Genomic DNA, 27717 nt, shown 5'->3' with positions numbered 1-27717 from the left:
CCCCTCTCTCTCTTTCTCTCTGTACGATCCTGCGTGACTTACCGACGCCTGTCCCACTCCCGTGCGCTCATCACCGGAGCCAAGCGGAAGAAACGCTCTCTGAATCGGCCGTGATATCCCACGATCAGGAAATACCATTCAAACTTATCACAGCTGTTGCTTTGTGGAGCTTCCTTCTCCGTTAGACCAATTTTTACCGACTAGAAAACTTTTTTGGTTGGGGGAGGAGAGATGCGGGTGGTAAACAGTCTGGCCGAACCGTGAATCCACTAACGGAGCATTAAAAACCACCGGAGAGAACCGGAGAAGCGCTTGACGAGCGACATCCATCATCACGGTCCGCTGTTTCTGTTGAGCGACACCGCAGAGGCGACTGAAGTAAGTGAAGTCTCTCCCCTGAGGAACATTATTTACAGCCTTACTGTCTGTTTGTGTAGCTACTTAGCCTTATTTTGGTGACAAATTTGTGAGCTAAACCTGACAAAACCTCCTTTGGGGAGCTCCTCATTTGTAAAAACAGAATAGTGATACATAACGTTTTTTGAAATTGTAAAATATGCAGAAAGGTTTCTGTTAGCCTTAGGTTATAGTGTTTATAACTGTCTTATAACAATATAGCTAAGCATGAAGACCCTGTTTGGATAGCTAAACGTGTATGAGTGTAAACCAAACATACTTAGGGTCAAGATTTCTTAAGTGACTCCTAAAGTTAGCTAAAGAATAAAAAAAGCTGTCATTTTAAGCACATGCTGTAAGGAGACTATGGGGGTTAGTGTGGCTAAATTTCTCTTTTCAAAGGTATAGTTTGACCAAAAATGAAATTTTGTCATTATTTGCTCACCCTCATTGCTCACCTGTATTTGTTTCTTTCTTTTGTTGAGCACAAAAGAAGATATTTTGAAGAATGTTGGTAAGTAGTTGCCAGTAGCCGTTGGCTTCCATTGTATGGAAAAAAATACTATGGAAGCCAATGGCTACCGTAAACTGTTTGGTTACCAAGATTCTTCAAAATATCTTCCTTTGTGCTCAACAGTGGAAAGATATTCAAACAGGTTTGGAACAACTTAAAGGATATCAGAATCTGTATTTTTGGGTGAGCTATCCCTTTAAGGGAAATGAGATTTTGTATTGGCCCCAAAGTGTATAACTATCAAAGCTGTGTATTCAAAATTGATGGAGTAACATAGTATGTGTAAAAATGAGTATTTAAAGAAGATGGTTTGATAAAAAAACAGATTACTACTGTGTAATTGAAGATACACAGGCCTTTTATTAACCCACGTGTGGGATCAAAGGTCAGAGGGCAAAAGGCCCTGGGGAACTGGTGATAATTGATGTTTGGGAAATAACATGAGAAATATGGTCACCATATGCAAACACTTATTCATACGTATCACAAGCTACCAGCAAAATAGTGTCTCAGATCTCTCTTTTGGCATTTTGTTAGATTTTCTAAGAATATATTTTAGTGGTATATATCTTGCAACTGCACTGTTTCTACAGGCGTATTTCCTAAATGAATCTCCAGTGTGATTTAATTAGTCAGTGTGAGCTCACTTTCACATCCTTCACAGCTAATCCATCTCCATCACTTATGGAAAACATTGCACTGCACTACAGGCATTCAGCATCCTCGTCTGCTGCCAGACTAGCAGTCTTTTTGATGACATTTTTAGCCAACATGTGGCTTTTAATTCTCCCTATATCAAGAAGGCTTTTAAGTCTTCACAAAATCAACAGGTGTATATAAAAGTTCTGCGATCGTGTTTGCTATTTAGTTTTATTGGTATTTTGGTATGGGGAAATAAAATAAAATAGCATTTTACTACAGCTGGCCTCTAGTTGTACCTAACAATAAAAATCTGAAAAAATAAAGTATTTATAATTAAAATAATGAACTGGTTTTTAAGAGTAGAGTTTATTAAGATCAATAGAATTTGGTGGGAATCCCCATTTCGACATCCGGATAGACGTATGCATGTGTGTGTGTGTGTCCATTCAGCTGGATCGTATGATGGAGCACAGTTCAAGGGTTCATGTGTTTTTCTTTCGTCAGCCCTTTCTGTCCATCTGCTATGAAACATTTACCCACCATTTTCACTTCATTGGGCTGCACACATGTTTGCGCTGAGATTTAATCTCAAATTGGCACATTCCCAAAATAGAAAGCCTTAAAGATGACACACTAACACGAGACATCAGCGCTGGTGAGTGTGCGTCCGCTTAAACCATGTATGGAAGATGTGACTAAACCATCAGCTAAACGTCCAGCGCTGTCTTACCTTTGACCTAATTACAATCCGTCAGGCTCCGGAAGTGACAGATACAAGCAGAGGAGAGTGAGAACTTGCCTTTAAACTGGAAATGATAGTTTTATAGTGTAAAACAATCATGAAAATCATGTAACGGCAAAAATCTTCCCTATTCACAAGCTCTCCATATGATAAAAACTTGTGTCTAGCTTATTACTAATAAACCATGCAGTGGGAATCTCAATGCCAGAGCTGTTAAACTTCAGCTCTGAATCCAACGCCTGCCATTTGGCTCAGATGTTTTCCATCTAAAAGCATAATGTGATCTATAAAACATTTGTGAAAATGAATTTGCAGTCGCTCTGCACCGAGTCTGATTTTAATACCCAAATGAACCCGACAGCAATGCAAAATCAGTCCCCTAATGTTCCATCTGCATGATGGGGTGAGTTAGGACATCTGCTGTTAGATCTTCAGATGTGTTTAACACGTTTTCCCACATCCAGTGATCCGTAAAGCATGTCTTTCATCAGTTCACAGGGAGTTAATGTAGTCCAAACTTTCCGTTCATCACCTCTGGTTTCACGAGTTGTTTAAAGTAAATGATTTGTGTGTGTTATCAACATGATCACTTCAACCATCACCTGATATGAAGGATTGACAATGTCTGATTTAATTACAGGAGAGCTCAATAAGAGATCTGTTCAGTCTGTGCAGTGTTGTTGATCGGCTGCAGTCGCACTTTAAGCAAAATTTTTATGGACACTAACTACAATGGTCGTAGTATGACGTCATTTAGTTTTTAAAAAAATAAAAATGTAAAAATATAAATTTTACCCTACTTCACTGCAGAGTTCAATTTGCATTATTTTAATTCAGAGGTTATGATGTGGCGTATCAGTCTTGGCGATATGAATTTGCAGGCCGGAGTTCAGCAAATTTTAACTTTGAAAAGCAATTCAATTTGCATGAGCTTGCATTTCCTATCTACTGCATTCACATGCGTGTGAATGGAAGTCAGTACAACAGAAAAGTGTATTGTGACTGTCCCTTTACTCTTCAGAAAACTAAAAATCAATTACCCACAGAGAATTTTTGTTATTATTATGTTATATATTATATTATCATGTCACAGTTTACATATGTCACCTTTTTTACAATCAAATTTACAATTGACCTTTTTAAAATCAGGTGGAATGTCAGTTAAGATGACATAATTAAACTTTATTTAATCTAAGCATATTATTTATATTATCTAAGTATATTATATGCAGTATAACTATTTCTTTACAAAAAAAAAAAAAAAAAAATAAAATGCCACGCATGCCCTCAATGAATTGTTTTTTAGACTGTTCGTTGACATGATCTGTGAATGTGTGAATTAACTGATTTACTAAAACTACTTTAGACTTCTATTCTGTTCTCATTATAGGAGAGCGTGTTTATTAAATTATTAAATTATTAAATCACCACGGCAGGACCAGTGTGACCAAAACCAGCATTCTATTGCACTGCCATTTGTGCTTCATTACCGGAAAAGCTATATTATCATGAAAACATCTGAACTAATGTCACATTAATTGGTTACACCCAGCACTGAATCTCTAACATGCTGTTGATTACCACAGAAAATGGAAGTCGACCACTCTAATGCATTTGTGTAGTGGTGAAATTTGTTTTGTCTCTTCAGAACAGAAGCTAGAACTCTACGACACAGGATCCTTACGGACTAGAATTAGAAACAGATTTAATTGACTGACTCTACAGTGGAAATAAGTGGACTTGCTAGCATACAGACAAACTAGTGTTGGTTCAGCTGCCTAAACAGACGTATCATCAGCAGAAATCATCCCGTAACACACCCTCACTGGGCAGTGTAATTACTACACACAACAAACCCGTTCACACAAGGCCAGTGATGGACATTTGACTCCCAAATATTTGTCGCTGGCTTTACAAATACTGAGCAGGCTGGACGTGCTGCTGTTGATTAGTTTACAGAGTTCTTGGCTCGACATTGACTGGCATGAATGATTTCACCTGCACAAACCACCCCACCATTACTAAGCAAAACCTCAGTGCTGGAAATCAGACAGCTCCACCTGGACTCGTCTGTCGCTTGAGTCTGTTGAGCCAGCTGTGATTCCACTGGGTGTCTGAAGTGATGCTGATGTGCCAGAAATGTAATTAGGTAAATTCTCTTTGCAATAGCAATTGCTCTTGTATAAACAAGGTGTCTTTCTGTTTCTAAAGTAAATGTTGTGGTGTTTGATTGTGCAAAATTCCTGGCCACAATAGAGTGCAACCAGGTTAATCAATGCTATATGCCACCTGTTCACATTATTTCAACTTATTTTCAAAGGAATCATGTTTAACAGCCAAATTCATGGTGAAAAACTACATTACCCATTTTGCTTTTTCCTTGTAAATATATTTTTTTGCCACCCAATTAAAAGTACAAAATAAATGAAGATTTTATATATATTAAGCTAACTGATATTTTAATTATTATTATTATATTGTGGGCTTCAATAGATAATAATATTCGTAATATTAATACTATCGTAATATTAGTAAACATCTAAAATTGGAATACTTAAATGCTATATAAATGTGTTTTTTGGTTGTGGGACATATACATATTTTGCAATAAACTTAAAGGAGTCATCGGATGCTAAGTTCACTTTTACATGTTGTTTGAACATTAATGTGTGTTGGCAGTGTATGTACAAATCTACCCTATAATGATAAAAATCCATGCAGTGGTTTTTAATTAATCTGTAAAAATAATATCCCCTTTTCAAATCGAGCCGTTCTCAGATGCCTCTTGTTGTGGCGTCACACCCAGAGATGCCGCTCCCACCATAGTTGATTGACATGAGCGTCTTACCTTAGTTGTAACAGTCCAACCTCCATGTTTCGATGCCGAAGCAGTGATGTAAGTTAGACAGGAATTGAGTGATTGAGGTGTTGTGTTGCTGGATGTAGTAATGAACATAGTGGTCGTCATTTACTCCCGACATCTGAGCCGCTGAAGATGCAGTGGCTCATTTGCATTTAAAGCAGCCTCGACCAGAATGGGATGATTTTTGCAAAGCTGATTTTGACAAGGTAAAAAGGGTGTTATTTTACACTACACTACACTACTTTTTTAACCATAGTATATTATAGACTTTTCATTAAGACCCTAAAGAATCATATCAACTGGGAAAATGGGCATTCGATGATCTCTTTAAAAAAAATAATATATATATATATATATATGTGTGTGTGTGTGTGTGTGAGATGAGGTGTTGTAAGTGGCTGCTAGATGTTCCGAGTGGTTGTTGACATATTGCTATGTGGTTGCTAAGAGGTTTCTTCTGCCTAAAGTGAAACAGCCTTGTGATATATGACACATCTCCCACCTTCAGTGGATGTCTGGGGGATTTTATTTTACTCTTGTTATCATATGTATAGTTGCTTGGAAATGTGTGTTCAGTAAAGTTGTGAGCTTTAATGAATAGTCTTGGAATTGAAAATTCAGTTGATTTTTCAGTTCATTGTGATTGATTCATGTCTTGTGATTGTATAGTAAGAGGAACCCTAGTGAAGTTTTAATTCTTCATCATTCTCATCATCTGATAGTCTACTCAGTGCTCGCCTTGATTAGAGAGTCATAACTCTAGAATGTGATGGTGTATATTCACAGGATAGACAGAGTGACAGCATTTGACCTTGCTGAATGAATCATTTATTAATGTCTGACACACATCTGGGATTGGGATGGCTGCCATTAGGCATCATTAGTGCTCTATAGATAGATTATAGCGGTGAGTGGGTGGTGCAGTCAGACATACAGTACAGTGTTTTCCAAAAGACAAACATACAAATGCCAAGGGCTGAAGGTTTGTCTGGTTAGCCTAGAGTGCTTTAGCACCTTCTAGTTGATCATAACTAACTGAACATAAACTGCAACATTTATTTTGCAGATATTTGTTTATATTGTAACAGCAGTGCAAGCAAAGCAAGTGCACTAAAATGAATGGGAATGCCAATGGAAAGCATTCTGAATGTATTAAAAACATCTATGAATCAACACACTACTTATTGCTCACACACTCACTCTTCTGACGTCTGCTTGAGTTTCCTGCACTCAACAAAACCATGTTCCTCGCAAAACACTGCACGCGCTTCCTCACGGTCCTGCCAGACACACACGGCACACTGATAGGTTCAGCAGAGAATGGCCAGAGTGAAGTCACATGACCAGAGCGGCCAATGAGAGCTCAGGTAGCGCTGTCGTGAGCGGGATGGGGCGTCTGACCCTCACAGGCGTGTCTGACTGTGGTGAAGAGGAATGCTTGCATTAACACAACTTCTGAAACAACACAGGGAGAGTGTTAAACTGAACTTTATCTGACCTCATAGTTGTAGCATGTTGGCAGCACTAATGCATTTGACTGCTTAACACAGCCTGTAAAAAAGAAGTATACTTTAGCACATCTAAAAAAAAATTAAGTACTTGAAACTATATATATATATATATATATATATATATATATATATATAATTACAGAAATAATATACTTAAGCACAATCAGTAATATTTTCAAACACTTAATTGCATCTTAAAGGCAATTCAGTGAAAATGTAATATAGTTTGATTTTAAATTAAATGCAAACTTTAGATTTTTTTGACCCAGTTAAGAAGTACTTCATTTCATCTTCATATGCAGTTTCATAATTACTTCTATCATCTTTTAAATGTGGTTGAAGTTTCTGCTGAATGTACTGACAAGCATATATGATAAACTAAAATATACCACAAATTCATTTCTATTGAAACTTGCATGTCATGTATTTAAATATATTGTAATTACACATTTAAGTTGCAATTTAGTACATTACAAAGATATTAACTTTAAGTGTGATATTGAATAACACACTACAGTTAAAATTATATTCAAGGACTTTACATGTAGTATGTTAGTCAGCGCATCAACATAAGTGTACTTCTTTGTTTATTTCTTATTACAACATAATGATTAAAAATGTACTTTAAAGTAAAAAAAAAAATTTGATTTGTGCACTTTTGAAAAGTCTGTCAAGAAGCAGTCATGTGTCACTTTGTGCACTTAAGTGGCCTTTTATTTTCTTAATAGTACATTATCTGCAAGTACAGTGTTTTTAAAACATTCTTTTAAGATTAAAAATGCACATTCAACACAATCGAGCGCAGCAGTTCTTTTTTCACAAGGTCACCCTCTGTTATACAAATACAATCTGAAGTGACAAGCAGCTTGATTTTGATTATGAACTGCTCTTACAACAGGAAGAACACAAACACTACACCCAAACATTAAAACAGAAGTGTGTCACACTGTCACTGATTCAACTTCTGTTTTATAAAACTGTCATCTCTTAAATGATACTCATGGGATTTAAAGAAACAGTTCACCTAAATGAAAATCCGTTCGTACGTTGTCATTTCCTGCTGTGGAACACAAAAATGACAAATTCTGACTGTTCATACTGTCTTATGGGCCTACAATTTCTAAAAAGCATAATAGAAGTATTTACAGTCAAAGTAGTTGCATGCAAATCACAGATGGAAATGGAAGTTATTACTGACTGAATATTTTTCCATCCCTGCAGCGGATCTCAAAAACACACAGCTTATATCTATTGACATGCAAAGTTGCCTTAACTCATCTAAACTGAAGGAACACTTTGCTGTATCTGTGTATGCAGCACACACCTTCAGTTTAACCAAACATTTGTAAACTCTTTAACAATCCAAGACTAATTCTCTAAAATGTTGAACCTGCTGATGTTTGTCTGAACTCATGAATTCATTGCTCATCTCCTGAGCGGTGTGGTGTTATTGTTCTGTGATGAATTGTGTGAGCGGAGAATAACAATGAAGCTAATGTTCAGGCCACATCTGCTGGAGCTTTGTGCTCTCAGAGGGGTCAACGAGAGGAAACGCTCTCAATAAAACATAGATCAGTGTCAGTGTGCACTTTAATACATGCATGGAGCTCTAATATAGAGTGATCAGTCACATCTTGTTTACAGTTTTGGGGAACGGTGCAATAAAATGGATAGTGCTAAACCTCCTTGAGTGATCCCACAGTAATAGACAACTGACAGCAGAGTTTTGTGTCATGATGAAACGGAAGTTTTCTTACATATTATTAGGGTCTTGGTTCTGTGCATCAGTTGTTGATTGGATGTTCAGATGAATGAGAGTTTGCAATCAGTTGTAAGAAAGGGACGGGCTTTAATGTTTTTTTAGACGCTTAATTGCATGTTTATTGCAATTAAATGAAATGAAATGCATTATTACTTAAATTTATATTAAATGCTATTAAAGTTTGACCCACTTAAGTAAGACTGAAGTTTAAAAAGTGCACATAATTTCAAGTATCTTTTGTATGTATTTTTGTGTTTTTATATATAGTTTCTGCTGTCTCTGAAATAAGGATAAAGTGTTACTGCTGTATATGGAGACAAGCATTTACCTCTACACCTTAAATCTGTCCATACCACCAAAACTTACCCATATTCCACCTCAACAGCAGCGAAAGTCTTAAGCAATTCAACATAAACCTAATAATTGTATGTAACAGTTCATTATTTTATTATCACATTTACTATATAGAGACACCTAATATAAAGTGGCACCTAAAACCTATGTGCATTTATAAAAAGGATATGTTGGATTTTCATTTTATTCCTTTAAAAATGTGTGCCGACTCTATTATCAGTATTTCTGTCCACAAAGTGGAATACGCTGTATAGTTCTGCTTGCTGCTGCATGCTGCAGCCAAAATGCAAAGATTTAATGCAAACATTGGCAAATCCAGCAGGGCTCATTGTAACAGCCTGTTGCTTTGCAAACACAATTTTGTTTCCAGGTGTTCTGGTTTAAAACTGTGAACCCCGAATCACTGAAGGACACTCAGTCAGATTAAATCTGTTCTGATGCTTGCCAGTTTTTTGTGCAATCAGATGCATCAGAGTGTATGTCTTCTAAGACTGAGCTCAAGCACAAGACAGGACTGAGAGATTTTCATCAGTTTAGCAGAAAGACAGGACAGAACTAGCTTACCTGAGGAATACCTACTTTATGTGATTGCTGTGAGATGACTTTGTCACTGATATATTTCCCCATTATCACTACACATATGTGCACATTTCCAGCTAATTTCTTTGCTATCAACTGTGAAGTCATTTGCAGAAACTATTGCATCAAGTAACAGAAAAACAACTGGGTTGTTTTATGCAGAGATCCGGCAGCTTTTTCCTGTCTACGCAGTCTGTTGCTATGACTCTCCAAACATGCAAAGCTTTTTTGTTTCGTGTTTTCAGAAGCGACGAATCCTCCCATTTTTTACAACTCTCCAGTTCTTCAGTCAGTTGCATCAGTGACCACATCCTTCCACTCTGTGCTTTTTTCCAAACCTCAGTTCTCCGTTCGTCAAAATCTATAAGAGTGAGTTCTTGAGTGCAGATTCAGGCCTAAAATGTTAAATGTAAGGTCACCATGTAGTTTCAGTCCTAAATTAGACAGTTACTGGGGTCTGACGTTGAAGGTGAGACTAGCCGTATGATTTGAAGAATCATTCATGCCTGGAGCACAAATACTGCAAGATGACGCGCACACTGTGTTTTCTTTCTTAGGTAACTTCTTTATTTCAGGGCTGCCCCCTCAGAAAATAAGTGCATGTAATAATAATAATTCTAAGCAACAATAATGCAAGGCTTGGCAAGTGGCAGTAATAATTACGAGGCCACTATAGAGTAACCACATCACACAAACCTCAGCTATACTGTGCAGATCACAGGCACACATCACATCTGCATCCTACCCTTTAATGTTAAACAGCATGCATGCTCTTTCACTTCAAAAAAAAAAAACAACCATTTGAACTTGACATTCAGCCTATCTAGATCAGCTGTGGTCTGTCTTGAGGTTGTAACATAACCAGTCACTCCACCCATCTGAGGCCTGCACATGGTCTCTGAAGTCGAATGTAAAGATGTTGTCTAAGAGCCAGAAGCATCTGTGAGCACGACGCGGCAGTGTGAGTGATGTCATATGTTCACTGTTTAACATGGCCCAGTGCGTGTACCCATATCAGATTTTGTAACACAGTTGTGTTTGCTAAGGCAGCACTGTTAGTTTCACTCATACTGAGGGTTTAGCAGTTTGGAAGTTTTAGAACAAACAGCATGGAGTGTTCGCGTCGTCCTGCAGCGTTTGTGCTCAAATCCTGTGTGTTGTTGAGGAGTGTGTGCTGTTGCTGTAGTAAGTGATAGGATGCACCGTTTTCACCTGCTAAAGAATAAAACAGGTTAAAAGTTAAAGAGATATCAGGATGCCGGACTCTTTACAATTAGGAAAGTAAGCAGTCTTATAGAAGCTTGGTATATGATCTCACAATTCTGACTTTTTCCATCAAAACTGGATGGATAGAGGATGGATGGATTGATAGATGATGGATGGATTAATAGATGATGGATGGATGGATGGATAGATGATAAATGGATGGATGGATGGATGGGCTGGATGGATAGATGGGTAGATGAAGGATGGATGGATGGATCAATAGATGATGGATGGATTGATAGATGAATGAATGGATGGATAGATAATGGATGGATTAACAGATGATGGATGGATGGATTGATAGATGATGGATGGATGGATGGATGAATGGAAGGATGTGTAGATGATGGATGGATGGATGATAGATGGATGGATGGATTGTTGGATGGATGGATGAATGGATGGATGGATTAACAGATGATGGATGGATGGATTGATAGATGATGGATGGATGGATGATAGATGGGTAGATGGATTGTTGGATGAATGAATGGATGGATTAACAGATGATGGATGGATGATTGATAGATGATGGATGGATGGATGGATGGATGATAGATGGATGGACGGATGAATGGAAGGATGTGTAGATGATGGATGGATGGATGGATGGATGATAGATGGATGATAGATGGATGGATGAATGGAAGGATGTGTAGATGATGGATGGATGGATGAATAGATGATGGATGGATGGATGGATGATGGATAGATGATAAATGGATGGATGGATTGTTGGATGGATGGATGGATGGGTTGGACGAATAGATGATGGATGGATGGATGGATCAATAGATGATGGATGGATTGATAGATGAATGAATGGATGGATGGATGGATGATGGATGGATGGATTGATAGATGAATGAATTGATGGTAGATAATGGATGGATTAACAGATAATGGATGGATGGATTGATAGATGATGGATGGATGATAGATGGATGGATGAATGGAAGGATGTGTAGATGATGGATGGATGGATGATAGATGGATGGATGGATTGTTGGATGGATGGATGGATGGATGGATGAATAGATGATGGATGGATGGATGGATGGATAGATGGGTAGATGGATGATGGATGAATGAATGGATGGGTAGATGATGGATGGATAGATGATGGATTGATGGATAGATGATGGATGATTGTTGGATGAATGAATGGATGGGTAGATGATGGATGGATGGATGGATGGACAGATGATGGATGGATGAATGAATGGATGGGTAGATGATGGATGGATGGATGAATGAACAGATGGTAGATGGATGGATGAATGGAATGCTGTGTAGATGATGGATAGATGGATGGATTGTTGGATGGATGGATGAATAGATGATAGATGGATGAATGAATGGATGGATTGTTGGATGATTGGATGGATGGATGGATGATGGATTGATGGATAGATGATGGATGGATGGATGGATTGTTGGATAAATGAAGTAAATGAGAAATGGTAACACTTTAACAATAGACCATGAGAACCTTCCCAATGGTTAGTGTTACCGTTTAATATGTTATTCATTATAAAATCATAATTGTCGACAGTCTTATGCAGATGTAGCATGCAGCATAGGTTTCAATTTGTTGATGAATTAATAGATGGATGGGTGGAGGGAAGTGGGAGATAGATAAATGGATGATGGATATATAGATGTATGGACTTATGGATGTAATGATAGGTGGATAGCTACAGTATGCATGACACTAGCAACGCCAAGGTCATGGGTTCGGTTCCTGGATATAGCAGGAACTGATAGAAATGTATACCTTGAATGCAATGTAAGTCATTTTGAATAAACAGCGACTTTCAGAGACATGACTGTAACTCATCTGTGTGTCTCTGCTCTGCAGTATGCTGGAGTGGCTGAGTGAAGTCTTCTGGCAGGAGCGTCTGTGGTTCCCGGAGGGTCTGGGATGGGCTGATCTGGAGGACCGTGATGGGCGGGTCTACGCGAAGGCACGGGATTTGTGGGTGGCGCTGCCAATTGCCGTCCTGTTTCTTGTAATTCGACAGGTCTTTGAGAGGTGGGTCAAAGCCCTTTCTTTTCTCTTCCTCTGTGTTTAACTCCACGCAGAGCGTTTCTCCCCCTCTGCCTCTGTCTGACCAGTTTATAAATAGATCTTTAGTTCTATTTATATGCGTCAACGTGCTTTTTGTCTCTCACTTTTCAAACTTTAATGACTTCTCTCCCTGCGTCACTCGCTTTATTCTCTCCCTCTCTTTTCCTGAGCTGTCTCTTCACATCATCTCTTGCTTCCTCCATCAACCTGTGAATTTTTAAATACTGTGAGTCTCAAAATTAAGGAACAAAAGGCAGAATTAGGATCAGTGCACTAAAATACACCTAATTACATATTCTGGTTCGAACTATAATAAGCTGCCTGACTAGACTGTGAGGCGTCTCAATAGCATTAGAAACGGAGCCAGATTCACTAATGATTATTCAAACTAAACATTTCAACAAATCAAAAAATGTAATTTAAAAAAATTAAAAGTGTGAAATCTCTTCTGCTCACCCAAGCTGCATTTATTTAATCAAAAATACAGACAAAAATAGTTAAAAGTGAAATTTTATTACAAACTGTTTTCTGTGTGAATATATGTCAAATTGTAGTTGATTGCTGTGATCAAATTACTCCAGTCTTTAGTGTCACATGATTCTTCAGAAATCATTCTGATATGCTGATTTGTTGCTCAAGAAAAATTTCTGATTATTATCAGTGTTGAAAACAGTTGTGCTGCCCAATATTTTTCTTGAAACTGATACATTTTATTTTTCAGGAAACCTTGATTAATAGAAAGTTCAGCATTATAAATGTCTTTATAAATGTCTGCCACTTTTGATCAATCTGATGCATTCTTGCTGAATAAAAGTATTAATTTCTTTTAAAAACATGCCTGTATGTTCAGATATGTTGCTACACCATTAGCCTCTCTGCTGGGCGTAAAGGAAACAGTCAGACGGCGAGTTACATACAACCTCACACTGGAGTCCTACTATTGCAACACAACGAAAAACCCCACGCAGGTGCGTAAACTGCTCTTATACATGAGTAAGAGACTGGATCACACCAGCACATCAGCTTGATATGTGTTTTTCCCCTCCAGAGTTCAGTAGCGAAACTGTGCAAGCAGACGGGATGGACGGAGCGACAAGTTCAGCGCTGGTTCAGGCGGCGCAGGAATCAAGACAGACCCAATCTTCTCAAGAAGTTTCGTGAGGCCAGGTGAAAAAAACACTCCAACAGCTTTCCTCACAAGCACTCTTTATAGTCCTGTTACCATCGACCGTTTCCTGTGAGATGAGCTGCTGATGTATAAGATTAAAAGGTGCTTTATGAAAGCAGTTTCTGTAAGTGAAGCGCTAACGTAGAAGTAAGTTCAGCATAAAAATGTGCACTTAGTTATTAAATTATTCATATGTTTAGTAAAAGTTTTAAAGGCTCGTTCACATGCAGATGTTCTTAAACCTGGTTCTGGAGGATAAGAACACTGTTCATTTTTCCAGCTTAGGTCTTAAAGCCAAATGCACTGAGCACTGTGGAAAAAAACAGCACATTCAGGTCAAGCATAGTGACCATGAGGATCTCAGTGCATCATTCATCTTAATAGTGCACAACCCAGAATAACATCACTGATTGGCTGCTCTCAAACCTTTTGCTAGTGACTAAATCTACAAGACCATATCACACTTTTGAGAGCCTTAAAAATAATTAAGCATTGGTGAACAAGCTAATGTACTTAGTGATTATTTACATTGGAAAATATTTTTTAAATGAATCACAGAGCCCGGAACATAGAGACTAAATATGAAAAATTCCAATTAGCTGAAAATAATTTATTTTTTTGTTTATTTAATAATCATCACACACACACAAAATATATATATGAACATTTAAATTGCATTTAAGGAAGTTTTTATATCAGCTTCTTAATTTTATTGACTCTATTTCATGAAATACAAACAATGAAATGGTGGCTGTAATAAAAACTTGTTTTCATGACAGATTTATTCAAACATACATTCAATAATGAAGACAACAGTTAAATAGAGTGCAAATATTTATCTCTAGAGTTCACTGTCATTCAAAGTCATTGAAGGGCTTTTCTGAGGTAAACGTGATGATACGTTATTGTTAACAAGCTGTTTTACTGATGTCTTTCCACATTTGAAACACTGATTGAGCAATTATGAGACATGATATATTTGTTTGTTCTGTTGCTGTCAACAACTTCTGGTGTTTATTCATGTTTATTTCATGCTGTAACTAGCAGTAAAAAGGACAAGATCAACTGAAGATCTCGGTTCATCCAAATGAAGACCAATTAAAATTGAGTTAATCCAGCAGTAGCGTCCACACAACAGACATTTTCTTGACATGCATGTTGTGTGCATGAAATAGACACTGACAGTCAAAATGTGCCATTAGAGAAACATTTGGTGCATCACAAATATATTGAAAAAAAATGCATACACTACTTACGAAAGACCATCAATGAAAAAAAATGTTTCCACCCAGAACGGTCTGGTTATTGCAACTAACAGCTGGGTTTAACTGGTCTCAGTTAATTAACCATATCTTGACCCTTTTGCTCTTGTGTAGCTGGAGATTCGCCATTTATCTTCTCGCCTTCATCGGTGGTCTGGTTGCCCTAATAGATGTAAGTCATTTGCAGTTTCGGCCTGTTTTAACCTTGTCGTTTCCTGTGTTGATTTATTGCATAACACAGTCTGTCGTGTCTTTCTTTAGAAACCCTGGTTATATGACCTGGAGGAGATGTGGAAAGGCTTCCCCACTCTGGTGAGTTTAAAAAATGCATCTTGTCGAGCTGCTGTTTTTTAAAGTGTTCCTTGTCATTTCCAGGAAATACAGTATACTGTAGTAAATGTACAAAGATTTGAAACACACTTGGAGCACATACGGCAAATTTAGTGCCTAAGAACTAAGCATTTGCACAGTCAACTAATTTTAAATAGAGCTGATGTTGTCATTCATTTGTTCGGAGTGATGTGGTCTTTTTGTTTTCAAACAATTACACGATATTGGCAATTTAATGTATTATAGTTTACATTTATATTAAATGCGATTAGTCAAATGTAAGATTGTTTTTGACCCACGTAAGTACATCTTCAAATGTAATTTGATGATTACTTCTGTTGTCCTTGAAATATGGTTAAAGTGTTACTGCTGAATGTACTGACAAGCATTTATGATAAACTAAAACATATTTTAATGTCATTTCTGTTGAAACTTGTATGTCATGTATTTAAATATTTTAATTACACATATGTAATGATTATGTTTAGTGCATTTAAAATATAGTAGCTGAAATACTAATACCAAATAACACACTACAGTTCAAATTATAATTAAGTACTTTACATATGCATTAGTACGTTGGCCAGCACATGAGAATAAGTGTACTTCTTCAATGCAGAATTATTGAAAAATAATGATTTGAAATGTAATTTAAAGTGAAACTTTAAATAAAGTTAAGAAACAGTTATCAAAGTGTCTCTCTAAAAGTCATTTATATGGCCTTTTATTTCATTAATATTATATTATCTGCAAGCACAGATTACGAATAATATGCTTTTCAGATCTGAAGTGCACTACAAGTGCACATTCATTACAATTCAGCACATTTAAATACTTTGTCATTCTGAAAAACCCATAATGTTGTGCATTTCTGATGTTTAATATGTGAGTAAACATGTATTTTTAAAAGCTTTTAAAATATACTCTTGTGAAGTATACTACAGTGCACTTTCAATACAATTAAGCACTCTTTTCACGAGGTGAATAATGAAATCAGATGGTGAAGTACCTTTCTTTTTAAAAATTTAAATCTTATAATAATTCACATGTAAGTACTGATTATTTAAAAAATCATTTTCACATGGTTAAGTAATATACATTTGTGAGCTGAATTTCTAAATTATTCATGCCTTGATAAAGATTTTGGTCATTTCGCCAAGATTTTGGTCATCAAGTAATAGCAATAAAGTCTGTTCATAACTTATCAGATTTGGTTAGTTTATACTGTACATTATTTTATGAGGCTGATAACTGTGAGTCAGTGTACCGTCTCTCTCTCTCTCTCATTCAGACACTCCTGCCGTCTCAGTACTGGTACTACATGCTGGAGCTGGGTTTCTACACCTCCCTTCTCTTCAGTGTGGCATCTGATGTCAAACGTAAAGTAAGTCTGCCATCGGTCATCATCATTATCACACTGCAAACCTCATGTTTGCATCTCAATGAATCATTTTATTCAAACCCTTAATCCATGCGGACTTCAGTTTTTGAGCAGTGCAGTATTCAAAGCAGCAGCTAATGTTGGGAATCACTGCAGACTGTTTTGTTTTTGCGGTGGACTTGGTGACAGATGTTTAGATTAGGTTTCCATGTGCTACTCTCAGTAATAAGTCATTTAAAGTAGCTGAAAAAAATCGCTTATTCTTCTGTAACTCTCTAATGGCAGACAGAGAAATAGATTCAAACACATGAATCTGAACCACTGAATCTGTGGCAGTAACAATACAGAAGCAAAATAATATACAGCAGGTGGTAGCTTTAAACAAACTGAATATTTTGGAAATTAGCTTCAGAAGGTGAATATCAGGTGTTGAATTTGTAATAATGAAGCTGAAATATTCAGTTTGTATGTTCTGAAACTATTTAGGATTTACAGGATTATTATAGTTTACTATTTTAAAAAATTGCTTGAAATAATATATATTATAAGGGGGGAAATATAAAAATAAAAACTGAATCAAAATATTAATGAAAACTGTTATATTACCTCAATAATGCTAAAATTTGAACAATAAATTGCTTTGCTTTATTATTAATTTGCAATTATTTTTAAAAAGTACTTGGCCGTAGCCAGCTGTGAGCTCACCGTAAAATTTTCATATTCAAAAATAAAATTTGAAGTTCTCTGAATGACAGATTAGCCATTTAAAACTCCTGATTTGAGTGTCTGCATGTATAATTTAATTTAAATGGTTTGCCTAGACTGAAAATGATGGTGAGCGATTCATGTGAACGCTCGAATGTGGCTTGAGAGCAGTGTTGCCACAGTTACTTTGAAATAGTAATCGAATTACTGACTACTGATTACTCCTTTCAAAAGTAACTTAGTTACTTTACTGATTACTTTATTTTAAAAGTAACTAAGTTAGATTACAAGTTACTTTATTAGTTACTTTCAGCAGCTGCCAATAACACCCCCCACCCCCCACCCCCCCAAACATAAAAACGACAACCGGTTTTGCCAGTGCTTACTTTATTGTTGGTGCATTTTAACAGTAACGTCAGCAATGTATCTCCTGACATTTTAAGTTGAACTTAAAAGCTATTTCCAGACAGAAATACACGTTTGTATAAAAATAAATAAAGACAGTCTTTCTTGACTTAATTTAACATAAATACTTTTTAGAAAAATAAGTCTTTCTTGACTTCATATAACATAAATACTTTTTAGAGAAACAAGTCTTTTTTTTTTTCTTTCTTGACAACAACATACTGCCCGACCAACTTCTTTAACTCTCCACCACTTACTGGTTTTGTACTGAAGTCCAGTATTTGTTGTTTGGGTGGTGGAAGACCTTCTGCAGCGGTCACAGCTCTCTGCTTCGCACCACCAGGTGGGACTCTCTCTGAAAGTTTCACTGTGGCGTGCTGCGACTCCAAATGTTTCTTCAAGTTTAACGTAGTGTTTTTAAAGCTAGATAACACTTTGTCGCCAGCACAGAGTGTACAACGAACCTTAATATTATCATCTTTGGCTGATACAAACTCAAAATAGTGACTATATTTCCAGCTAGAAAACGCATATCTCTCTCCTCCCTCCATTGTTGTTCGTGTGTCGCTAGCCGCGGCGCTTGGTAGGTGAGTTGTCCTGAAAATATGACCTGTCGCATACGTGACGTCATTCCCCGAGACGCAAGAAGAAACCAAATAGGTTTTGCTTAAAAAAAAATTTAAGAAATAGTAACGCACAGTGGCTTGGACAAGTAACTTTAATTTGATTACTGGTATGGAAATAGTAACGCATTAGATTAGTCGTTACTGGAAAAAGTGGTCATATTAGAGTAACGCGCTACTAAGTAACGCGTTACTGGCATCACTGCTTGAGAGAGAGTTGTGAGTGAGGCCGTGTTGCCAGATCCAGTTATTATAAGCACTTTTGACTTGTTTTCTCCACTTAATGTGATACTGTAGAATGTTAATAAAGTGGGAAGTTGCATTTTAGGGTTAGAGATAACTTTATCTTATTTCCAAAACAAAAAAGTTGAACTTATTCCATTTATTTTATCTTCTGGAGGCTTGTTTTGGTATGTTACCATAGCAATACCTGGCAACACTGCATTGCTAGCCCTTAAAAAAAAAGCTCATAGATAGAGCAAGCATGTTATAAATACTAAATTATCTTTTAAGTCATCATGAGTAGCATTATAACTGGATCTTGTGGGAAAGGGATAAACAAATGAAAAGCTGTGTGAAATATGAACTAATTGATTTCTGTTTTCTTTATAATGAATCTCATTAAACTGACAGGCATAGTATGAAGATCTCATAGCTGTGTAATGATATTAGCGTTCTCTCACTGTCTCTTGCAGGACTTCAAAGAGCAGATCATTCATCACATGGCCACCATCATGCTGATCAGCTTCTCCTGGTGTGTTAATTACATCAGAGCGGGAACACTCATCATGTTCATGCATGATTCAGCCGACTATCTGCTAGAGGTTAGAAGAACAACCACAAAAACATCTGACATCATCACACACATTTACACAGCTTGTTTGACTTTCTAACAAATAAAAGGTGGAGACAGAGATATAATGGGACATCTGTGCCTCATCACAACAGACTAGTTGAGATGTTATATGCAGATGCATGCACTTGAAGTATGTACTTCACTGGAAAGAACAGTGTAAAATTGTGCAATAAATTATGAGGTATAGTATTCCAAGGGTAAATTTTTTGAAATTGAGATTTATACATCACCTGAAAGCTGAATAAATATAGGACATTATAGGACAATATTTAGCTGAGATACAACTATTTGAAAATCTAAAATCTGAGAGTGCCAAAAAATTGAAATATTGAGAAAATCACCTTTAAAGGCTATAGACTATAAATTAATAAATTAATGAATGAATTAACCAAAAGTAGGTCATGACACTTAAATCAAACCGCAATATGGACTAGTATCTGTAAATATTACACTGCAAAAATACCATTTAAATGTGAATCCTGCATGTTCTGCGTCTCTGTTTTAATGAATGGAGCAGACGAGCGGTTTTGTTTACTACACACACTGAAGCTCGTGTGACGCTCACGGTGATTTCAGCGTCTGCCGTCTCAGTAAATGAGGACATACACACATGAACAACATTTGCTGAGAGTAACTTCAGGAGCATTTGACCATTCCATTTTAAGAAAACTAGCGTTATATCGTACACAGAAATGTAAATGTAGACACGGCGACCCGTCAAAATAAAAGTCCAGTTTAACTTGAAGACATTGTGCAAGATATATTACTACTAAAATGAAGCAAACATTATTTTTTGGGGGGTGTAATCACACAACATTTCTTCCATATTTTAATTTTAATAGTAAATTCCCCTTTGTTTGACAAAAAAAAAGTTTGCTTAATTTTTGTAATAATTAAAAGATAAATGAAATTAATGTTTTATGCCTTCATTTGATAACCAGAACATTTTTAATACACAATATAGAATTTCTGAGGATAAAAAAAAAACTTTTCATAAGGCTATTTTAAGAATAAATTTTAATAAATTAAGTATGCATTCAAATAATTAGACATGCTAAAACACAAAATTTGATAACAATAAAACATATGGTGAGAAAAAATAAAACATTTCATAGGGCCCTAAACATGTCATTTTTGTTAAACCTTTATTAAATTGATGTGAAACTATATAAGTTTCATGATTTTAATTAATTAGACATGCTCTTTGATTAATAAAAGGAGTTGACAAAAATTAAAATGGGAAAAACGGAATCCAGAAAAAATTTAAAACTGAAAAAACGGAATTTGGAAAAAAAAAAAAAACGGAATTTGGGAATAAATAAAACGGATTTCATAGGGCCCTACCTTTAAAGTTGTCCAAATTTAAAAAAAAAAAAAAAAAAAAACAATTAATACTTTTATTTAGTAAGGAAACATTAAATTAATCAAAAGTGATAGTAAATACATTTAGAATGTTTCAAAAGGTTACTACTTAAATTAAATGCTGTTCTTTTGAACGTTCTATTCAAAGAATCCTGCAAAAAAACTGTTTCCACACAAATAACGGGCAGCACAACTGTTTTCAACATTGCTAATAATCAGAAATGTTTGTTGATGTAACGTAGGGAGGGAAACGAGAGACGTGCGTATCCATACGCAAACCTTTATTATAAGGACGAGACATAGACATGGTCAAAGGCAGGCAGGGTCGGGCAACAGCAGACAGGAACACAGACAGCAAGAAGAAGAGTAAGACTAAAACAGGCGGGGGTCAGTCCAGCGGCGAACGTTATCCGACAGGGGCTAGGCAGAAGAGTGGTCAGACGAGCGAGGGTTCAAAACGAGACAACGGAAAAACTAGACACGGGGGGAAACTAGGAGATACGCTTAGTACGACTGCAATGGAAAATACAATACAATACACGGCCAGGAGTGACAGGAAGACCGGGGTATTTATACAGTCTCTGATTGGATGGGGGGGGAAGTGCAATGGCTGATGGGGAGTGTAGTCCGGGGTGTGGTGTGGCAGTCCGTGCGTGACAAAACGCAAGAGCGACGTCTGGTGGTGAGCGGTCCGCAGCTCACCGACCAGATCATGACAGTTGAGCAGCAAATCAGCGTATTAGAATGATTTCTGAAGGATCATGTGACACTGAAGACTGGAGTAATCAATTACATCTTAACATGTATTTACATGAAAAACAGCTATTCTAAATAGTAATAATATTTCACGATATTACTGCTTTCACCAGTGTTTTAACACTTTTAGGTTCATAGCTTTAAAAACAGCTGCAGCATGTTTTTAAGGTCACAAACTCCTCTATCATCATAACATTAGGGAATGTGAGCAGGATCAGCCCGGAAAGCTAAAACCATCCAGTCGTACTCTTACATGCTGTACACTACAGATGATGTGAATGCAACCTGAGAACTCATGCTGTGTATCAGTAGAAAAACCATTTCCGTCTGTCTCCCGTTTCTGTATTCATCAGTTTCTCCCCCTCATATCATCTCTCCCTCTCTCAGTCAGCTAAGATGTTTAACTACGCGAGATGGAAGAACGCATGCAACTACATCTTCATCCTGTTTGCTGTGATCTTCATCGTCACACGCCTCATCATCTTCCCTTTCCGGTACACATCTCATCCGTCTCTCTCTGTTTCTCTCTACACACATTCTGTCATCAAACATGTCATGATTATGATACAGTTGTGGTGTGTGATTATACCGGGTGTAAAACCGGGTGATAAATTGTTTGATTGAGAACAAAGATGTGTGTAATACTGTATTACATTGCAAATTAGTGTGATGTCTTAGAAGGCAGCTGCCTGTGTAGTGTTTTCACGTGTTTCTGTCTCTCTCTCAGGATCATGTATTGTACATGGGTGTATCCCGTGACCCTGTACCCTCCGTTCTTCGGATATTACTTCTTTAACGGGCTGCTGCTGATTCTGCTGTGTCTGCACATCTTCTGGGCCGCGCTGATCATACGCTTGGCCTTCCGCTTCTTAAGCAGTAATGTACGTCTGTGTGATTTTATGTTTACATTTACACATAATTTTATCTGTAACACTTTAGAAGATCCCATTAGCTGAAGGAGCAGTTCACCAAAAATGAGAACCTGCTGAAAATGTACTCACCCTCAGGCCACCCAAGATGTAGATGAGTTTGTTTCATCATCAGATTTGGAGAAATGTAGCATCACATCACTTGTTCACCAATGGAACCTCTGCAGTGAGTGGGTGCCGTCAGAATGAGAGTCCAAACAGCTGATAAAAACATCACAAGAATCCACAAATAATCCACACCACTCCAGTCCATCAGTTAACATCTTGAGAAGAGGAAAAGCTGTGTTTGTAAGAAACAAATCTATCATTAGGATGTTTTTAACTTCAAACTGTTGCTTCTGGCTAAAATACGAGTCCATAATAAGACTTCCTCCAGTGACAAAAAGTCATCTGGTCTGAATCAGGAGAGAAATCTGCACAAATCAAGCACCGTTTACAACCCAAAACAGTCCAAAACGGCTCTAAACAAATATGTGACTGGATTTTGATGTGAGAGACAACAGGAGATGTTATGGATTACAGACTTGGATTTTAGCTGAAAGTGAAGTTAAAAACATCTAAATGGTAGATTTGTTTCTTACAAACAAGCAGCTTTTGTCTTCTCAAGATGTTAACTGATGGACTGGAGTGGTGTGGATTATTGTGATGTTTTTATCAGATGTTTGGACACTTATTCTGACGGCACCCATTCACTGCAGAGGATCCATTGGTGAGACAGTGATGAAATTCTGCATTTCTCAAAATCTGATGAAGAAACACTCATCTACATCTTGGATGACCTGAAGGAAAGCACATTTTGAGAATATTTTCATTTTTGTGTGATCTATTCCTTTAAGCACACTTCATTTTAACAAGGGCATATAGCTCACAAGTCACTTTTTCATGAGTCATAATCACTTTTATGTAAATCACTTTTTTCGCTTATCACATTTTTTGTTTTCTGGAAAATAAATAAATGTTTCATTTTTGGGTAAACTATCCTCTGATGTCTTTGTGAATATATTTGAAGATTTGTCTGTCTCCTAACACGGTTGTTCTTCCTCAACAGTCATCGGTAGAAGACGAGAGGTCCGACCGAGAAGAGACGGACGAGTCAGAAGAGGAAGAACCGATGAAAAATGGTGAGATAAAGAAGAACGGACCAGCTCGGAACGGCCACGCTACATATAACAACAACCACAAAAAAACAGAGTGATGTCTTGAGAGGACAGGATGCAGAAACGTTCAGAAACCCAGAGATTCTTCCATTCCTGAGGCAGAACAGAGGCGGGTGAAGAACAGAGTATCGATTGCTGTCTACACTACAGACAAACACACACAAACATGTCGTCATCACACGAACACGGGCACGCCGTGCCAAACTCCTCTATCTGGAGGGACAAACAGGGAGCAATGCTGCCTCTACTGACTTAAGCTTACCGGAGCAGATCGCCTAAAAAATCGACATCATTTACCGATGCCGTTCCACATCTCTTTGACTTCCTTGCGGCTGTTTATAGCAGAATGTCCAAACATATGCCCATACAATGAAAATCAATGACCACAGCAGTCAAGCAAGATTTTCAGTCTGTCCATCACACAAATCCTTTAAATATCTCATATGGACTGCTTTTACGCTGCGTTCTTATGCTTGCTACAGCTTGAAATTCTCTAATTTCATTGCATGGAGGACAGCTACGGAAGCCCGCGGAAAAAAAAAAAGAACAGGTAATTGTAACTTTTTAGCTCACAGACTTTGTTTTTCACAATTCTGAGAAAAAAGTCAGATAAACACAGAATTTAAGATATAAACTCAGAATTCTGACTTTTCCCTCACAATTCTGAGTTTACATCTCACACTTAATTGCGAGAGAAAAAAGTCAGAATTCTGAGATAAAAAGTTGCAATTACTTTATATTCTGTGGCTTCCATAGAAAGCAGCTCAGACATTATGGTAAAAAAAAGATCTTATGAGTAAATGATGTCAGAATTATTTTAGGTGAGCTGTGTCTTTGAACAGTGCCTTCTTTTGCCATTGTTTGCTCTTTTTCATGCCTTGTTTTTAGTTTCTAATTCAAAAAACTGCAAGTTACTGCATCAGAGTATAAACATCCATCTATAATACATTATTTTTCAACTGAATGCTAAACACATTTAGATACCAAGTCTTAAAGTGCGGCCACAATCGTCCATTGTCAATACTGTAGCGATGTCTGAAGAACATCTCACACAGAAGCCACTTTCAAACAAACAGATTACTGATTACACAAGATGGTCAAGCACATTCACTGCATCGACAAAACTGAACCCGTTGCGTAATCTTTGTGAGGAAATCTTTCACCCGCATCGTGGTGACTGACTGTAAATAATGCATTTATGCAATGGAAATGGTTACTAAAAAGGTTTTGTTTTGTATGATGCTGCATTTACGACTCTAAAGACGGTCTGCCAGGACATCACAAACCAAAAATTACTGAGTGTATCTTAAAATATGGCCAAATGTTACTAACTTTCTAACGGAATGTGTAAACCAAAGGAAAACCATGCAGTTCACTGCTAGTTCTTTTGACGAGAAAACCACTACCATTCACTTTATGAATGTGGTATTAAACCCGTATTTAACACTGAACAAACACGTATTGGCCAGTTGTAGCGTGTTCATTTTCACACAGATTCTAAATATTCACAAGCTGCCAGCCAAAGATAGAACGAATGTGTGTGAGTGTGTTGTGGTTTGTCGCCACTGAAAACGTCTTGCTTTCTTACATCCCGAGCAGCTGAGATGACTTAGGATCTTGTCATTTCTCTCCGTTGCAGCGGCCAGTAATTTCTCTACAGATTCAATCCCACAGCTCTGACTAACCTGCTTCATCTTAATCATCTCATTCACTTCGCATTTCTTTGGCCTGCTCTGATTTCATCATTCCTCCCGTTGTCCTTTGTCAGCTGCCCATCATTCTCTTCAGTACATTGTTTCAGATGCAGTCGAGTCGATTACAGTGTTATCTTTATTTTGTATTTTCATGTGTTTTGTTATATGATGATATTATTATGGAGGATGTCGACAATAAAATGCTCAGTGCGAGTCACGCTTGATGTGTTTGTTGGATTTCTGTCATTAATATTGCTTTTATTTTGTCAAAGTAGTGTCATCACAGCCCTTCCAAAATCCAAAATAGTATAAATGTCCACAGGAATCTCCAGGACTCCAGGGCTGTGATATAATTATCTGCATATGTCACATAACAGTACACATTTCCACTTAACATACATAGATTTAAGTTAACCTAACACATTTATTTACATATTAAACATTAGAAATGTAATTCAGATCATAAATTTGCAAATGATATATTAACTAAAACGTAATTATAAAGTACATTCAGTTTTTTTGTATTAATATTTTGATGTTATTGACAAACATACTAAAGCACATGTAAGGTACTTTGTGCTTATAATTCTAACTGTAGATAAGTTGATCAATTTTAAATTTACTAAATTGCAAATGTGTATATTTTGTTTATTATAAATGAGTGTCAGTACATTCAGCAGTAACACTTATACATATTTCAAAGTCAATAGAAGTAATACCCTTATAAAAGTTAACTTTTTATTATAGTAAAAAGTGTACACAGGATTTTTTTTTTTGTTTTTGTTTTTTTGGCGTATTTATTACCATTTGTGTAACCACAGTTTTACTACAAATGCCATGGTTAAACTACTATGGTTGGAGTAGTAACACCATGGTTTAACTATAATTGTGTAAGGGCATTCAATTACATATAAAGGTGTACTTAAGTTCTACTAAACTGGGTCAGAAAAACACTAAATGAACTGTTATTCATTTTAATTAAATTGTAAATAACATGCAATTAAGTGTCACCTTTGCATTCAGTTTGGACTTAAGTAGGTATATTTTTTCCATAATAAGAAGTCTTCTAAGTGTGGTAAAGAGTAATTTATTTATTTATTTTTATTTATTCAACAAAAAAGATTGTACAAACATATTAACAAGTAAATCCAGATACACAAAATACCAAAGCAATCTTATACAGTAAAACGGAGCTCTAAAGGGAGAAAAACAAATAGATAAAATAATAATAATAATAAACAAATAAAAATAAACAAATAAATAAATAAACATAAAAAAAAATTAAAAAATAGAAACAACTAAACAATAGTTCACATTTTCTTCCTTTTTCTTTAGGACATATTCAAAGGTTGCAGCGGGGGAGCTATATCAGAAAAGAATTTCTCCATGAAATCTACCAATATGACATTCTTTTTGTTATTAATTTGCATTCGAGACTTTTTCAAAATCTCCATTTCTGATAAAAATAAATTACACTTTGGTATGCATTTCGCAAATTTCTGTTTATGAATATAATATTTACCTTGTAAAATGTAAAAGTTAACATACTCAATCATTTTACTTTTGTGTAAATAAGTACAAATAACATCTTTTAAAGAAAGCATATAGTTGACATTTCTTTGCAGAACTAGAAAGGCACTAACATCAGACCAAAATGTAAGACACAAATCACAATTATAAAACAAATGACACAAATCTTCCTCACGTGCATTACAGAAACTACAAGTCTTGTCAATGTCCATGAATTTACATGGGTAAATTTTGTGAAGTATTTTGAAATGCACCTCTTTAACTTTATTCAAAATACAAAATTTATAAGGATTTGACCTGGTCGTTGTCCAATTAATATCAGAAATTTTTGCAATTTTCTTCTAGGTGAGATTTTATGTTTTGATTGCAAAATTTGTCTAATATTTGTATTATTACAAGAGGAAGAGAGTATTGCAATACCACCAACTTTTACGTAATTTTTGACCTCCTACAACGTAAACACAACTAGATAGAACGACAGATTTGTGAAAAACAAATAACGCTTATGGAGGCAATGAAAGAATATTTCCAGAATTAAAACTGTCCAAGTGTAGTGCACTTCTACAGATGTCGCCTGCGCAGTGTATAGGGAGCACTGAGCAGTGAACACTGCGTAGGGAGCGTGTGAATCGGAATGTAGGTCATGAATTTACCGCAAAGACATTTTCAGTGAATGGAAGCAGAGCCACTCGAGAGACTCTTCCGCGTCGAGTCACGTGATCTCCAAAGGCTAATCCAATTGGTTGAGCTTTTGATATTCGGATAAGTATACGTACAGTTACACTTACTTATGAAATATGAGTGGTCATTTTTACTTTCTTAATGCAAGTTCTTGTCTTATTTTGGATGGCTTATCGGC

At 36.5% G+C, this 27717-nt stretch overlaps 1 protein-coding gene across 1 annotated transcript; it reads left to right on the top strand.

Annotated features, from left to right (window-relative positions):
• The first annotated feature begins 3 nt into the window (after positions 1 to 3).
• cers2b (ceramide synthase 2b) lies at positions 4 to 25552 on the top strand. The gene is made up of 11 exons (XM_051130645.1): positions 4 to 378; positions 12491 to 12664; positions 13551 to 13668; positions 13749 to 13867; positions 15245 to 15302; positions 15392 to 15442; positions 16752 to 16844; positions 19270 to 19398; positions 21936 to 22042; positions 22276 to 22429; positions 23526 to 25552. Exons 2-11 carry the CDS (start codon positions 12492 to 12494, stop codon positions 23670 to 23672), a joined length of 1149 nt encoding a protein of 382 aa, XP_050986602.1. The 5' UTR covers positions 4 to 378; position 12491; the 3' UTR covers positions 23673 to 25552.
• The last annotated feature ends 2165 nt before the right edge of the window (positions 25553 to 27717 follow it).

The sequence above is a fragment of the Labeo rohita genome, chromosome 16 (assembly GCF_022985175.1).
Source record: "Labeo rohita strain BAU-BD-2019 chromosome 16, IGBB_LRoh.1.0, whole genome shotgun sequence".
Classification (NCBI taxonomy): Eukaryota; Metazoa; Chordata; class Actinopteri; order Cypriniformes; family Cyprinidae; genus Labeo; species Labeo rohita.
The sequence above is the reverse complement of the archived record's forward strand: the minus strand, read 5'-3'. Positions and strand labels throughout refer to the sequence as shown.

Coding starts and splice junctions, on each gene's coding strand:
- cers2b (XM_051130645.1), top strand. CDS start 12,492: ATGCTGGAGTGGCTGAGTGAAGTCTTCTGGCAGGAGCGTCTGTGGTTC. Junction 12,665..13,550: donor ATTCGACAGGTCTTTGAGAG/GTGGGTCAAAGC, acceptor CTGTATGTTCAG/ATATGTTGCTACACCATTAG. Junction 22,043..22,275: donor CTCATCATCTTCCCTTTCCG/GTACACATCTCA, acceptor TCTCTCTCTCAG/GATCATGTATTGTACATGGG.